At 33.1% G+C, this 15,601-nt stretch overlaps 7 protein-coding genes across 7 annotated transcripts; 5 read left to right on the plus strand and 2 right to left on the minus strand.

The window, feature by feature from the left end:
* Positions 1 to 58: 58 nt before the first annotated feature.
* On the minus strand, positions 59 to 526 carry NAEGRDRAFT_63043 (uncharacterized protein; the record flags this gene model as incomplete). The annotated part of the gene is made up of 1 exon (XM_002681780.1): positions 59 to 526. One exon carries the CDS (start codon positions 524 to 526, stop codon positions 59 to 61), a length of 468 nt encoding a protein of 155 aa, XP_002681826.1.
* A 154-nt stretch (positions 527 to 680) lies between these two features.
* On the plus strand, positions 681 to 1,984 carry NAEGRDRAFT_1788 (uncharacterized protein; the record flags this gene model as incomplete). The annotated part of the gene is made up of 3 exons (XM_002681617.1): positions 681 to 753; positions 814 to 925; positions 988 to 1,984. Coding segments are annotated over 3 exons (1,182 nt in total), but the record flags the coding sequence as incomplete, so codon positions are not given.
* A 334-nt stretch (positions 1,985 to 2,318) lies between these two features.
* On the plus strand, positions 2,319 to 4,634 carry NAEGRDRAFT_46196 (uncharacterized protein; the record flags this gene model as incomplete). Its single annotated transcript, XM_002681618.1, has 1 exon — positions 2,319 to 4,634. One exon carries the CDS (start codon positions 2,319 to 2,321, stop codon positions 4,632 to 4,634), a length of 2,316 nt encoding a protein of 771 aa, XP_002681664.1.
* A 199-nt stretch (positions 4,635 to 4,833) lies between these two features.
* NAEGRDRAFT_30537 (uncharacterized protein) lies at positions 4,834 to 5,928 on the plus strand (the record flags this gene model as incomplete). Its single annotated transcript, XM_002681619.1, has 3 exons — positions 4,834 to 4,974; positions 5,068 to 5,349; positions 5,407 to 5,928. 3 exons carry the CDS (start codon positions 4,834 to 4,836, stop codon positions 5,926 to 5,928), a joined length of 945 nt encoding a protein of 314 aa, XP_002681665.1.
* A 106-nt stretch (positions 5,929 to 6,034) lies between these two features.
* On the plus strand, positions 6,035 to 7,762 carry NAEGRDRAFT_63046 (uncharacterized protein; the record flags this gene model as incomplete). Its single annotated transcript, XM_002681620.1, has 1 exon — positions 6,035 to 7,762. One exon carries the CDS (start codon positions 6,035 to 6,037, stop codon positions 7,760 to 7,762), a length of 1,728 nt encoding a protein of 575 aa, XP_002681666.1.
* A 1,515-nt stretch (positions 7,763 to 9,277) lies between these two features.
* NAEGRDRAFT_1959 (uncharacterized protein) lies at positions 9,278 to 10,051 on the plus strand (the record flags this gene model as incomplete). The annotated part of the gene is made up of 1 exon (XM_002681621.1): positions 9,278 to 10,051. A coding segment is annotated over one exon (774 nt), but the record flags the coding sequence as incomplete, so codon positions are not given.
* Positions 10,052 to 10,137: 86 nt separating this feature from the next.
* On the minus strand, positions 10,138 to 15,265 carry NAEGRDRAFT_78307 (serine/threonine protein kinase; the record flags this gene model as incomplete). Its single annotated transcript, XM_002681781.1, has 5 exons — positions 10,138 to 12,979; positions 13,630 to 14,241; positions 14,363 to 14,479; positions 14,556 to 15,071; positions 15,251 to 15,265. 5 exons carry the CDS (start codon positions 15,263 to 15,265, stop codon positions 10,142 to 10,144), a joined length of 4,098 nt encoding a protein of 1,365 aa, XP_002681827.1. The 3' UTR covers positions 10,138 to 10,141.
* Positions 15,266 to 15,601: the final 336 nt, after the last annotated feature.

A 15,601-nucleotide genomic window follows, 5' to 3' on the forward strand; every position in this document is an offset into this window, starting at 1 on the left:
TTAAACAGATTTACTCAACTATTAACTTTATTCCAATTTAATTATATTACATGTAAAATTATTTAACCTTGGGAGCAATGAAATATCCAGCCTTAACATCCAAAGTATTTCCTTGAATTAAATTCTTTCTTCTTGCTATAGATTCAGCTTCTGATGTATTCGTTGTCGGAATGTCCTCTCTCCATCTATTATTTCTCTCCTTATAAAATTGCATTGGTGAATACATTGGAATTGTCTCGGAAGGTACTTTTGCTTGTTGTAAAATATCCAAACAAAGTACAATATTATTTACATCCTTTGTTAGTTTTTCCAATTGATTTTCCTCTTTAATTGAAACTCTAGATAAGAGACAAAGTTTGTTGATTTGTTCCTTTGAAATGATTGAATTTTTTGTCGACAGTGCCGAGTCATCATTTACTCTCATCAATTGTGCTATTGAAAAACAACTCTCTGGCATGGATCCGCTAGCTTTAAGTTGACTCAGTGTTTTTCCTCTCAAATGTGTTAATACTCTACTTGCAGACATTTTTTATATTTCTTACTAATATTTAAATAATATTCAATATATAAAAATGTCAATACATTCAGAAACCAAATCACCATCATCATCATCGGAACATTCGGCACCATCTTCAATTAAAAACTCGAATGAATTAACTATTAAACAAGAAGGAAATGTTAAAAAATCATTCATCTTGGGATTTTTAATTAGAATGATTGTAATATTATATAGTATTTGGCATGATAGTACATGTATGTTGTTTTGATTTGATACTAGTAATATATAATAGAATTATTTGTTAATTTCTTCAGTCGAGGTTAAATATACAGATGTGGATTACCAAGTATTTTCCGATGCAGCACAATTTGTTGTGGAGGGAGAATCACCATTCAAAAGAGGAACCTACAGGTATACACCACTCTTGTATGTGTTTTTAAAAATCATTCATCATTAGAGTATTTTAATTATTATCAAATTTATAATAGGAGTTTCATGATGATTCCAAATATTTTGATTCATCCAATATTTGGAAAATTAATATTTTGTGCTGTGGATTTACTTGTTTCTTGGATTGTTTTTCAATTACTAAATTCGAATTTTCACAGATTTTATTCGAAAAATAATAGTGGAAATAATTTTAGTCTCCTCCTTACTAATTGTACAATTTTATTCAATCCAATTCTGATTAATGTATCTACGAGAGGAAATGCAGATCAATGTATTGTATTACTAGTTCTATTATCATTATATGCTCTTGATAAGAAAAGATTACTCGAATCGAGTATATGGTTTGGTCTGGCTGTGCATTTCAAAATTTATCCAATCATTTACTTGCCAACCATTCTAATTTATTTATGGTATAGTGTTGACTATTTAATGTCAATTAAGGAAAAAATCAAAGCTTGTGTGTTATATTGTTTAATAAGTGGAACTGTATGCCTCTCTCTCATTGGAATATTTTACTTTATTTATGGATTTGAGTTTTTATACGAATCTTATTTATATCATGCAGTGAGAAGTGATAATAGACATAATTTTTCAATTTACTTTTATTATCTCTATTTGGGAGGAGCTAATGGAGCTGATAAGGGTTCAAGATTGATTTCACTTCTTGCCTTCTTACCTCAATTTATTTCACTCTTGGCTCTCTCATGGAAAACCAATAGGAAGAATCTCTTCAATACCATATTTACACAGACATTCCTATTTGTAATGTTCAATAAGGTGTGCACAGTTCAGTATTTTGTATGGTACATTTCATTATTTGGATTTACTTTACAAGCATTTTTCTATGAGAGAATGAATCGTGAAACACGCTCCAAATCCTTGACTATCCTTATTTTGTGTATTGTATTTTGGTTTATTGGACAAGGTGTTTGGTTATCAAATGCTTATAGATTGGAATTTTTAGGAGAAAACTCCTTCTTTTCAATCTGGTTGAGTGGTCTTTTCTTTTTCATTATTAATGCCTGCATTGCCATTGTATTTAGACCAGTCAATGAAAAGATCCATAATAATAAAACAGATTAGCATTGTTGTATGCTGAACAAATAAACACTCTATGTTGTCGACAAGGTTGAAATGCAAAATCGAATTGCTATTGCCATTCACAAAGCAAAATGAAACCTCTTTATGTTACTCAGTCCAAACAAATCATTGCAAAGGCTTTTTTTAAAAAATATGAAAACATTGTAGCGCGGATCGTTTAAACAAGCAATTAAAGTACCTCATCTCAACTCTCTACCAACAATAATCAAAATAGCATTGAAAAGAGGAGCGTTTGCAGCAAAACAATATTACATTTGAAATTTAAATGATGAATTCCCCTAGTAAAATTGAAGATACACCTCCATCTACAAGATTGGACGGAACAGACATCAAATTAGAGCCTTTACATCTTTCTTCGACAGAGGAGAATGATGTTTCATCCCAATCCTCTCAGTTGACAACAAATTCTGACCCTAATTCTATAACCTCTCCGACAACATCTAGTAGTGATTCCCTTCCATCTCCTACCACCTCTATAATTCCGACCATTATTCATCAAACAATTCATCATCAATTTTTAGATATTCTACATTTGCCCGAAGAACTTCAAATTTATATTATTCAATTTTGCACACCTCTAGAGCGTTTTCAGGTTATTTGCAGAATTTCTAAACACTTCTATAATCTTATTTTCTCCCATAAAGGTTGGAGTTGTGTTGTTGGTTCCATGACCTCTCCTCACATCAAGGACATTTCAAGTTGCATTTTCGATTGTGCTTGGTTTTCGAAAAAGAAAAAACTTCACACCCTTGCTGTAGGTCTCTCTAGTAGTACAAGTGGTGAAGTCACTGCCTCAGCAAGTGTAGGTAGAAGGAGGAGAGCCATTCTTCAAGCAAGACTTCCATCCAACAATGGTGATGGTGAACAACAAGAAATTGTCATTAATAAGGACAAATCCGACGAAACAATTGAAAATTTATTTAGCAAATGCAATTTTGAACACATTGAAGTGAATTGCTCGACAGTACCTAGCACTAGACTTTTGCTAAGCTATGCAAAAGAATACTGTAAATATTTAAAAACATTGATATTTGGTTACAATTACCACGTAGATATTAAGGATTTAATAGAGAACATCTTGATTCCATTTTCTAATCAATTGGAAAATTTACATTTTAGCTTTCAATGGGATTCTTCAATCATTTACAATGGTCAGGACACCTTAAAACCAACAAGCTCTCCTGTTCAAGACCTAAACGTGAAACCTCAACTCTTATTCTCTCCAAAGGGCATTCCATTCTTTGCATCTCCTCAATCCAAAAAAACGGAAGAAAAGCCAAAACCGGCCACTATTAGTCAATTACCAATTGTGGACTGCTTTACTCCTTCTTTCGAGTTGACCAAACTTAAAATACTGGATATTTTTATTGGCAACTCTTCTGCCATAGCCAAGCAGTTCTTTATCAAAGTATGCCAATCCTCTCCTAACTTGAGAGTTTGTAAATTGAAAGGAGACATTCAAATAGAAATGCTATTATCCCTTTCTAAATTTTGTAGATATTTGGAAGTTTTAATTCTGTACAATACCGGTAAAGAGAAGTTAACAGATGAGTCAATAAGTGACATGTTAAAAATTGGAGGGGCTTTCAACATGTCATTACGAGTTTTATCCCTGTCATGTCCTTCATTAACACTCAGATCTATTGCACTGATAACAAAGTTTTGTAAAAATTTACAATACTTTGCCATATCAAGTCTAGATATTAAGAGGGAATCAAATAATGACTATATGACTTTCCACAAACTCGAGCAACTTAAAGTCCTTAAAGTCAAAGATGAAATGAATCATGCAAACTGGCTATCAGACAGACTACTAAAATGTCTATCAAGTGACATTGAATATATTCAGGTACCTGTACCAACTGATGAATCAGATGTTACATTCACTCTTTCAAGTGAAGAGATTTCCTTTAAAAAACTCAAAAATTTGAGGCTAACACAGATTAATTCAGAAACTTTTCCAAATTTTTTCCTGGGAGGATGTGCCAACAATCTTCAAGAGCTCTATTTGGAGTTTGATAATACTCAATGTAGCATGTTGAATCAATTGAAATTATTTGTTCCACAACTGGTAAATTTGACCACACTCACCTTGGAAATGTCAGAATTTGATTCCACTCTTTTCACCATACTATCACACCTTCCCAACTTACGTAGGCTTTACATAAAGACTCGAGGAAATATTGAAAAGTATGAAGCTGAAAATGGATGGAAACTCAAAAGATTAATGAATTTGGATACCCTTGTAATTAATAGTGCTTCAATATCCCAATTTTTCACAGAAGATTTTATCATTTCTCTTAACAATCTAGTAATGATTTGGCTTGCTTGTCCAGTAAATTGCAAGGCAATCATTGATCATGAAGAATTATCTGAAGAGGATAAGCTGAATATTTCAGTGGAAAATGTCATTAGATGTTGTGACCAGTATATTCACGATCATTTCGATGAATTATCTCAAGAGGAAAAATTGGAAATGAAGAAGGAAATCAAACACAGACTAATGGGTGACACTCAATACGAATACAAGTTTATTAGTCCTAAACCTAATATACTAATGCAAAAACATTTTTGCACATTTTAATAAAGGATTGAGTGTTCTTTCAATGCTTTGTAAACAATAATTGCCAAATTTAAACAAAAAAAAATGTCTTCAAGCACCGAACCAACAACATCTTCATCAAACTCGGAACAATCACTGTATGCAAATTCTGTTAATGATGACAATAATGCATATAAAAGAGTGGAAAAAAGCTATAGAAAACACTTTGTTCCAAACAAGCATGGGAAAATGGTTGGTAGGTTTATTTGGAATAGTTTCGGTTGTAACACAAATAGAGGCCGATTATCCAGACACAACTAATGTGATTGATTTTCATAATTTGGAAAATAATACCCCTGAAAATTTACAAGTTTTGGAACAAGTACAACTTCCTAGTACTGAAATGGATATGAAACATTTTGAAACGGCTTTGGAAAAGTATAATAATTATTTTGCTAATGATGAACATTTAAAGTCAACCATGTCATTTACAAAGGAAGAACTTTTAAGCAAAAAGATTTATACCTTTAAAGGATATCCTGGTTTTTATGTTATTAAAGATTTAATGACACCAGAAAAACAAATCTATTGGATAAAGCAAGCACTAGAAACCTATCCAAATCCACCAAATATTACCAATCACACAATGAAAAACGGAGAAATCTTGGATATTTTCAAGAGAAGTGTTGAAGGGGATGAATCTGCAAAGAACTATCTTAAAAAATTGGCTTGGTGCACTCTTGGATATCAATATGAGGTGAGTTTTTGGATGATTTTCAAAAATTTACAAGTTGGATTTGTTAAAACAATTTAGTGGACTACAAGAAAATATCACAAGGATAAATTTGTTCAATTCCCACATGATATTGGAAATTTCTGTGACCTCATTGCTTGCCAATGTAATTATGGCCCATACAAGCCAGAGGCAGCCATTGTCAATTTCTACTCAAAGGACAGACTTATGGGAGGTCATGTTGATGATGCTGAATATGAAATGACCAAACCAATCATCAGTTTGAGTATTGGATCAAAATCAATTTTTTTGCTTGGAGGTGAAACAAGAGATACTGAACCAAAGGCTATTTTCTTGGAATCTGGTGATTGTATGATTATGGGAGGAAGAGCAAGATATTGCTTCCATGGTATTGCTAGAATTCTCAAAGATACTATTCCAGAATATCTTCAAACTAAGTTCGTCGATCCAAAATATAAAATCTATGCTGAATATATGGAAAGAGACATGATGAGAATTAATATTAATGCAAGACAAGTTTTTGTCGATGAAGAACAGAAGCAAGATTTTGATACTAATGGTCCTGTAACATCATCTCAATAAATTTTTCAAAGTTTGTTTTTTGCCGCCAATTTTTAATAAGCGCCAAAACCAACCGTATTACATTTTAGAATCAAAAAAAATGTATTCCGTTCATCGTCACAGAAAGATGCTTGATGATGCTCGAAATAAGGAGGAGCAGAGCAAGGTTATCATGAGAAATCCATCACCCAAGAAATCATTGTTTTCTCCTCCTCCTATTTATGCCCAAGATAAGTTTAAGGAACCTCCAACAAGTTTGAGGAATCAGCTTCCCGAGGAAACACCAAGAAATTACATTTTGGAAGATTTTAAAAAATCGTTCAAAGTACCTCCGAGGACACCACTTGCTGACACTCAGCACTTTATCCTCAACAAGTATAAAAACATTCATAGATCTAAATTTTCGGAAAATCATGACACTTTAACCAATGATATGCTCAATGCTGCAGAAACTGTAAGCAGGGTTTTGGAACAGTGTGATCCCGATGATGAAAAATATAATATTAGAATACTTTTGGAGGAATTGAATAGACTTGATATTCAACAAAAGAAAAGGAAAAGTCTTGTTCCAATGAATCCAATATCCTACACTAAAAAGGAAAATAAGAAAAACATGGAATCAACAACACGAGAAAATCTAGAGTATTCTTCATATTCTCCTGCAAATAGGAATTTGGAATCTTTTAGTAGCTTTTCAATGAAAAGACCAGGCTCTGCCCCGAGTTGTAGACAACATTCAGTAGCCAGTGTACCAGTATCAGTTTCGAGAACATTGATAAGTAATAACTCTCAATACTTGTCATCTGTAATGCCTTCGAAATGTGTAAATAATTTTGTGGCAAATAGGCCAAGCTCAGCATCAAGACCGAGTTCTGCCAAACGTCCATCTAGTGTAGCCCATGTAAGGTACCTTACTGAAGGAAGAGTACCCCCAACTGACATTTGGGATTGTGAAGAAGAGAAAAATGCAAAAGAACAACAATTGAACGAAATGTTGTACGATCTAGTTTGTGAGTATCACTATCTTAAAGAGAAGGGAAAGGAAGAAACTGAGAAGGAAAAGAAAGAATACCAAGAAATGAAAATTAACTTTCAACGAATTTATCCACTCATTAAGAAACATTTCCAAACCTATTTTGCATCGAGGAAGGAAATTAAGTGGAACGATCAAAAAGTAATACAACTTAACAAGGATATTGAAGATATAGCTCTTGAGGAGCAAATTAGAGATAGAGTTGAACAAGAACATATGGATTTTCTAACTAAAAAGCTCAAAGTCAACCAGATTAGAAAATCCTTCAAAGCTCAAAGACAGCACAACTTTTTAAAGAGAGTAGTTGTTAATGATCCTAGAGCCTTGTCTCAACTGCAGAGATTGTGTACAGATGAGAGTCTTGATGAAGCTTTGAATGAGGAGGTAGAAGACTGGGAAAACGCAGACTATTACGATATGAATGATTATGGGAGACCTTCATTTGAGATACCCAAAATTGATCTTACAAAAACAAAGAAAAAGTCTGTCGATCTTACCTCAGTTGGTGGGCAGACTGCAAGGGTTGGTACCCCGACTATTACGACCAATGACAGAAATGCTCATCTGAAATACATGAGACTAATGACACCAGAAGCAACTCAAACTTTGAGAAATAGTGCAACTCCTGATGCTTCTACCTATAGACCATCATCCAGACCTCTCAGTTTAAAACGTCCATCATCTAGCCAAAAGCAAAGAACCCCTCCTGGATTTGAGGAATTGGACAAACGAACTGAGATTTCAATGAAAAATCCGTTGAACGAAATTCATGATTTTGAAAAGAGAATGGTAGAGGCAAAAAAGAAGAATTCCAAGTGGTGAATAAGTTGTTAGGAATGAATTATGATGTGGAAATATTTGGAAATGATGGAACAGGTTCTGAAAGTGAATTAACTCTACCAGAGGAGTTTTTTAATAATAATTGAAGATCCAACAATATTTATTTAGTCAGTAAAGATGTTCAGGTTATGTTCATCCATTGCAACTAAAAACATTAGTGATTGTCATGATATTTCAAAAAATCTTATTACTCGAGTTTTACAAAGATTTCTAGTTATTAAACAACACGTTTTAATTGCCAATTTTCAAAGATATTGAATTCCTTTTTAATACTAAACCAAACTTCCATTAGAAAATTGTGAAATACATTGATGCAAAACACTTAAGGAACTCTCCAAATGACAAGTCCTTTTATGTACCTTTTGTCGCTGAGGTCCAAATTAATAGTTTGTATCGGCTTCATAAAAATCGCTTTCTTGAAAAATCCAACAGAAAAAAAAATTGATCTACTTGCAACAGTACAACCACCAACAACATAAACAACAACTACGGAAACAACAACCCGAGAGGACTTTGAAGATTTGAATTTTCATCATCACTTATTCCGTGTGTGTGCTTTTGTGTAGATCGACATTTCTGCTTCATTTGCCACATTATTTGTATATAAGCCTTCATATATTTTCATCAATCCAGTAAATAATAATAATAATACAACAGAAATTGACCCAATTTAAAATGCAAAAGGAATCATCAACAGCAATCTACTCTAATATTGGTGGAGCAATGAAGAGACCACTCAGTAAACAACAATTACAACCACTGCGCTACCAAGAAGAACCTCTACTCTCCCTTCTTTCATTCTCCCATCAACAACATTCTGATCTTTTACCACCTCCCCAAATCAAGAGAGTTAAATCAAGCTCTCACCTTACTCCATTTTACCTCTCCGAGACCTTTTCCTTTACCCCAGTTTTGACCACTCCGCCAACTCCAATCACTAACATCCCTACTAACCAAACCAATTGTCAGGTTATTAATGCACTTACCTCTCACCCAATTGAAATTAGTGAATTTCAAAAACCATTATCTCCACATCACCACCAATTTTGCCCACACCACCATGATTTTATTATGAATAATAAGATTATGGACATGTCATCCGAGCCAACCATAGAAACAATTCTTAGCAGAATCAGATATAACAAGGAATTGAAGAGGCTTGTCTTGAATTTTGAAGGATTACACGTTTGTAAGAGAGAACATATTAGAAACGTTCGTGATAGCATTGAAGGTGTGGTACTGGCCTACCACCCAAATGAACCAGTCAAGGTTCAATGTATTGTAAACTATGACAATTACGTTATTGATGATCATCTTATGGATGAATATACCGAATCAGTTGTAGTATATCTACAAAAATATTATGATAGTATTGAGCGATTCACTACAAACAACTTCCTTCAAGAGCAGGTTAAAAAGTTAGAAACGGCACTCACAAGATATAGGAAATCTTCCATCATATCTCCAAAAGTTAATGTTGGAAAGAGAATTGTAGGCTCTAGATATGTAATTCAAGACTTGTTGGGTGTTGGCACTTATGGTAGAGTTAGCTTGGCACAAGATAGAGAGAGTGGAGATCTAGTAGCTATTAAGGAACTCTCCAAACACAAGGTTAACTCTATTGGAATTATGGACTGGGTCAGAAGAGAAATCCAAATACTGAAAACCCTTGGAAAACATCCACTTATTTGTACTTTATTTGATGTAATAGAAACAGAAGAAACAATATTCCTCATTATGGAATATGTAGAAAATGGTGCAATTGAAACTCCCTATGACGAACATCAACAATTCCCAGAAGAGACCTGTAGAAAATATTTCAAACAAATGACAGATGCTCTTGATTATATCCACAATGTACATAACGTTTGTCATAGAGATTTTCAATTGTCCAATGTATGTCTAGATAAGAATAGTAATGTCAAGGTGTGTGACTTTGGCGTTGCTGACTTTTTTACCATGAAAGAAAAGTCTCACCAACTTTTTGTTGGCAATAGCAATTATAGTTCACCGGAAATGTTAATGAAAAAGCCATACTACGGTCCTGAAATTGATGTCTACATGCTTGGTGTCTGTTTGTACAAAATGATGACTGGCTTTTTACCTTTCAGAAATGCACAAGCTAAATTGATGGGTTGCATGACTGTTCCTCTCGAAGAAGAGGAAGATATGAGTGATGACGCTAAAGATTTAATAAGAAAGTTATTGGAACCAGAGCCTGAAAAGAGAATCACTATTCGTCAAATTAAGCAACATCCATTTTATTTGCGTTCTGAATAAAAAAGTTCAAATCTTAAAATTTCTAAAGGAGTCTTTGCAAATTGGATTTACTTTAACAAGGTTCTTCTGAATCTGGTGAAACTAATTTTTTTTAATAGTTTTCTTGATAGTTGTAAGAGTGGAAAGTATGGAATCAAAACTTGGTCTAATTTCAGGTTCCGACCAGCACTTTTTCATCAACAATACAAACAAGAAAATAACAGAGGAAAGTGCTTCTGGTTTGACACCTTCTTTTTCTGGGTTGTGATAAATACTTATCCATCTCTTACATTGATCTCTATTATTGAAAGGAATGAGTGGTCTAATTCCATGAATGATATATCTGGCTAGCTCTGTACCATTTCTATTGTTGAGTAATGAATAAATCTTCAAATCCTCTGATTGATTGCTATCAGAATCGGTGAAATAGCTTGGATCTACACGTTTAGATATTGAGTATGGAACAGTTTCGAATAGAATTTCATACATGATAATTGCAAAACTGAAAACATCAATTTTTGCATCAATTGGAAGACCTTGCAATACTTCAGGGCTAGACCACAAGAGTGTACCAACATTGCCAACCAATTCATCAGATGTATTCTCCATCGATGAAGTACTGAGACCAAAATCACAAACCTTACATTCACCATTCGATCCAATCAAGACATTACCTGGTTTCAAATCTCTGTGAATAATTGATGAGGAATGCAAATAGGCCATACCCTTACAAATATCCATCATGATTGAAACTTTTTGTTTGAATTTGAGCATAATCTTTCCCTTGACTGCATTGGAAATTAATCCATCCAAGGAGCCACTTGGCATCCATTCAGTAACAAGGAATTTCTCTCTCTCGGTTACACTCACTCCAAAGAATGCTACTATATTAGGATGTCTGAGTTGACTGAGCAAACTGGCCTCCTTTTCGAATGAGGTATCATCACTGCTGTATTTCACCTTCTTTATGGCAACCTCAACACCTCTCCATTCTCCTTTAAATACTACACCTCCACCTCCTTCTGCAACTCTTGTCAGGAACTTTAAATCCTCCATATGAATAATATAACTAACATCCTTAAATGTGATTGCATCGGAATTAATAAATTGAAAGTCCAACAATCTCTTTTGTAATTCAATTTCATTCTTTTCCTTTGTTTTCAACAATTCGAGGTTTCTTCTCAATTTCAAAACACCCTTTGCGATACCAATAGTAACTCCAAAACCAATTAACAAGGATAAAATAGATGCTGAAATAACAATAATTGCAATGAAAAGGTGAGTATTGTCAACGTTGCAATATTCTCCCATATTGGTCCACAAGTGATCTATATCTGTAGGACAACTACAAACAGTTGAAACCTTCTTGGAGCTATCGAATAGACATGTTCCCTCTCCTCCACACAAAAATGGTACAGTTGCTGACAAGATGTTTTCTCCACATATTGGTGTTGAACATTGTTGAGAAAAACTCTCCTGAATACTTGTTGTAAATTCAAAAAATGCAATGAAATACACATCACGATACAGTGATCTTCCAGGCGAGAAGGTATCTGTCATTCTCAACTCTTTTCCATCCAAAAAAGTAGTATTTGATGAAAATTTGTAAGAAATTAACATTATCAATCTATTGGATGAGTATGGCATGAGTTCAATAAAAACTCTATTAGATAACAAAGTGCTGCGTAAATGTGAATTTTTCTCTTCCATTCTGTCAATATCAATCATATAAATCATGGCTTTTGGTCTATCCAAATAGTACAAATGGCCATCATCTGAGAATTCTGCTGCATTTCCTATTTGGTAAGTGTGTCTGGTTACATTAATATTCAAAAGTCGTTTCTCCTTCAAATCAAATGAAAAGATCATACTACCAGGTCCAGGATCCAATGATACATTTCCAATAGTGCCACTATAAAAACCATATCCATAGAGTTTTCCATTGTAAACTCTTGCTCTATTGATACCCATTCTCGGTGGGCTTTCCGATAATGTATCATAGAATCGTGTACTATTTAAATTGATAATTGATGAGAAATTTACAGAAATAATCCCAATTCTCGAAAGAGAAGAGCTAGCATAGTCTAACTTGAACACGTAAAATGCAGCCATAATTCCACTCTGGATCTCATCATAGGAAATTCCATTAATTTTCAAATTGGCTCTACTACCAAATGCTGAAAACATTAAATAATTATCAATAACACGTAGGTAATCAAAATATGGACAAGCTTCATAAACACATTCCAAATTCAAATCAAATAAATGATTAACAGTAAAACTAGGTTCATTATACTCATATTGGAATACTGTAACAATAGGAGCATATTTAACTTGAGAATAGACTGGATTAGTTGTAAGATTCATTCTAGTTTCATATGTTGATCTTTCTCTGTGAATAATCAAGTAATTTTCATAGAGAGTAATTATATTCTTATACGTTTGTTTTCTACTCAATCTATAATCCAAGGATGATGATATAAAGGTATCATTGCCAATTTTAATTGACATGAATACCAACTGTTTATACTCTATAGTTTCCCTAGGAAATGAAAAAAATATGACATTATCTTTCTGTATGAAACTTGGATCTCCCAATAATTCATTTGTAATATTTGTCTTGGCATGCCATGTTATACGTCCAGTGGAAATATCAAAAGTACCAACTACAAGTGTAGATGCCAAATTTGATGTCTTGGCAGCATCTAGAATACTCTCACATCCAATCTTTAAGTGATTCATTCTACTCATAAATGTTAAAAACACAATTTCATTACTATTCAATTTGTTAACTTGAAAAAGTATGGGTTGATCATTTCTCAAATAATATCTAAATGATCCCATTGCCGAAAGTTTATATTCATTATCATAAGCAGCCTGTTGATGATCACTATTTAATAAATTAGTTAATTCCACTTTTAATTTTGCTTTCAAATTATCCTCATGATGATGATGTAAATGATTGTTGATAGAATTAATATTGGCCGATAATGTACAATTTACAATACCAAAACTTTCAAAAGTTAAAAGAATAAGTATGGTTGTGATGAAAATTATTAATAAATTAATTATCCTTCTTTTATGTTGATGTGTTGATGATAATAGATTTAATATATTATTATTATTAATATTATTATTACTATTATTAATATTACTATTATTACTCCATGAATGTAGTAGTAATTGTTGCTGTTGTAGATTGGACATTTTCCTCGAATTTTAAATTCCAATCAAGTTAAAAATTATTATAGTAATCGGAGTGATAATGTTTAGATTCAATTTTTTACAGGTTGAATTGAAACTTTGATAAAAGTATTGAGACAAGGTGGTATTAGATAACAAAATATACTTTATTGAAAAAGAAATCAAGTTAGCAAAAAGTTTGTGAGCCTGTTAGAAAATTAAATCAGCTTGAATCGAATATATAGTTTGGATTGAAATACTCATTTTCTTTACTGTACACTTGTGTAAAATTTGGAATGTAGACGAGGTTACTTCGTCGTATGCTTAATGACCACCCAAATTACTGCTAATACTAAAACAAAAAGGGAAATTAATTTTAAAAGATCTGCATTTTTGGTTCCACTTACTTCATTCTTTGATGAACGATTTTCAACAGTTGACTTGGGGTTTGTTCTGTCAAATTTTGAGTTTTTAGAATCTTCTTGCTTGGAGTTGCAGGATGAAGGTTTTTCTTGACTTGTCAAAATTTCATCTTCTGAAGTTGGTGAATCTATTTGATTGTATGGAGTTTGAGATTGTAATCTATTACGTGAACTGTTCAAATGGAAACCTCTTCCAATAACGAAACCACCACTCACACGACCAATTGAATGACCAGCACTGTATAAGGATTTTTGTTTGTTTTCAGGATTGTTTGCTGCAGTGGATGTAGACATACTCTTTGCTTGTTCATCCTTGATAATTTCAGATTCAACTTGCTCCAATGAGAGAGGAGGTAATAAATCTGAGGCAGTAACCATATGGGCAGGATTTGAAAGTGGAGACAGCAACTTTGGCAAGGAAGGAGAGAATGAAGGAGAATTCAATGAAGGAGATGAAGGTGGAGAGAATGAAGTAAATCTGACTTGAGTTTTAAGTGCTTTGAGGACTGACTTTTTGATATTTTCCTTCTCGTTATACTTTTTAACACCTCTGTTGGCTTGATATTCAATTGTTGTTGTCTTGTCAATTTCTACACTCTGCAAAATCTTTCTAATTTTTCTCATTACAAATTGAATATGCTTTCTGTCAAGCATGCATCCGTTCCAAATTTGAATTGCATCATAAGGTCTTTCTACTACTCAATACAATACCACTCACTTCATACTTGTCAGTAAAATGTTTTTCTCCTATAATTGCCAATACAATTTCATTCCATGTTTCCTTTCTCGTCTCCTTGTGATGTGTTTGAATTACCCAACGACCACCTTCAATATTCTAAAGTTTCATATTAAAAAATTGGCGAAATAATTGATATTAGAATATTGGAAAAGGATGATTGTTTTCAACTTACCCTTGGATCTTCGTAGAGTGGTTTTATGTGTGATTTGAACAATCTAATATTGAGATAGGAAGGCATCTTGTTGTATGATAGATTGATATTATTCCAATATCTCCAAAACTCTTCAATAGTATCAAATGCTCCAACTTGTTTGATAGATTGTTCATAATCTTCAGGTGAGGCTCCTTGTTTGAAACCTTGATCATAGTAAATAGTCCACTTATTTCTGAGAAGATGTGTTGAACTCAATGGAGATTGATCTCCTAAATTATCATCAACGAGATCCTCTTCATCTGTATCTTGTGCTTCATCATCACTATAAAGTAATGATGGTGAAGAGGAAGGCTGAAGTACATCAGGAGTGGTTATTCTTTGGAAGTGTTCATCAGAATACAATTGTGAATCATCTTCCTCGTCATGTTCTAACATTTCAAACCATGACTTTGGTGATGTTGGTGTTGATATTGTACTACCATTGAGTTTGGGAGAAGAAAGACCAACCTCAACTCTTTCCTTCAATTGTTTTTTCTATTAACATGATTATTAAATAACGGAACATTGGTAGATGAAATTATCAATTATTATTTTGTTTCATCAAATCGAACCATAAAGGTCATGGATGGAATATCAATATCCACAAGAAGAAGCAGAATATAATATTCAATATCATACAAGAGTTTCAAATCAGCAAACTACTCCTACAATACCGAAGGTGTAGTCATTTGCTTATTTTATTTGTATGTGTAATGATGATAGTGAAAATGAAGATAAAAAAAGGTGACTCGGTTTCAAACTCCTATTCAGTGTTGTTCCTAGCCAAAAAGTTCTGTTGCTGTTGTTGATGATATGAAGAAGAAGCAAAATTTGAAGAAGAAAACTCTCTATGTCTTGACTCGTTCTTTTTCTTTTTTATCGGATGAAAAAAGAAAACTACAAGAGTTTAATGATCAGCAATAAGAAAAACTTTGATTATTTTGTGTATTTTACTAAATTATAATCGAGATTGTTGTAATCATCACCATTTTGTGTGGAAAAAGAGATATAATCCATTGTTATTG

This window comes from Naegleria gruberi (genome assembly GCF_000004985.1).
Source record: "Naegleria gruberi genomic scaffold NAEGRscaffold_5, whole genome shotgun sequence".
In the NCBI taxonomy this organism is placed as follows: domain Eukaryota; phylum Heterolobosea; class Eutetramitea; order Acrasida; family Naegleriidae; genus Naegleria; species Naegleria gruberi.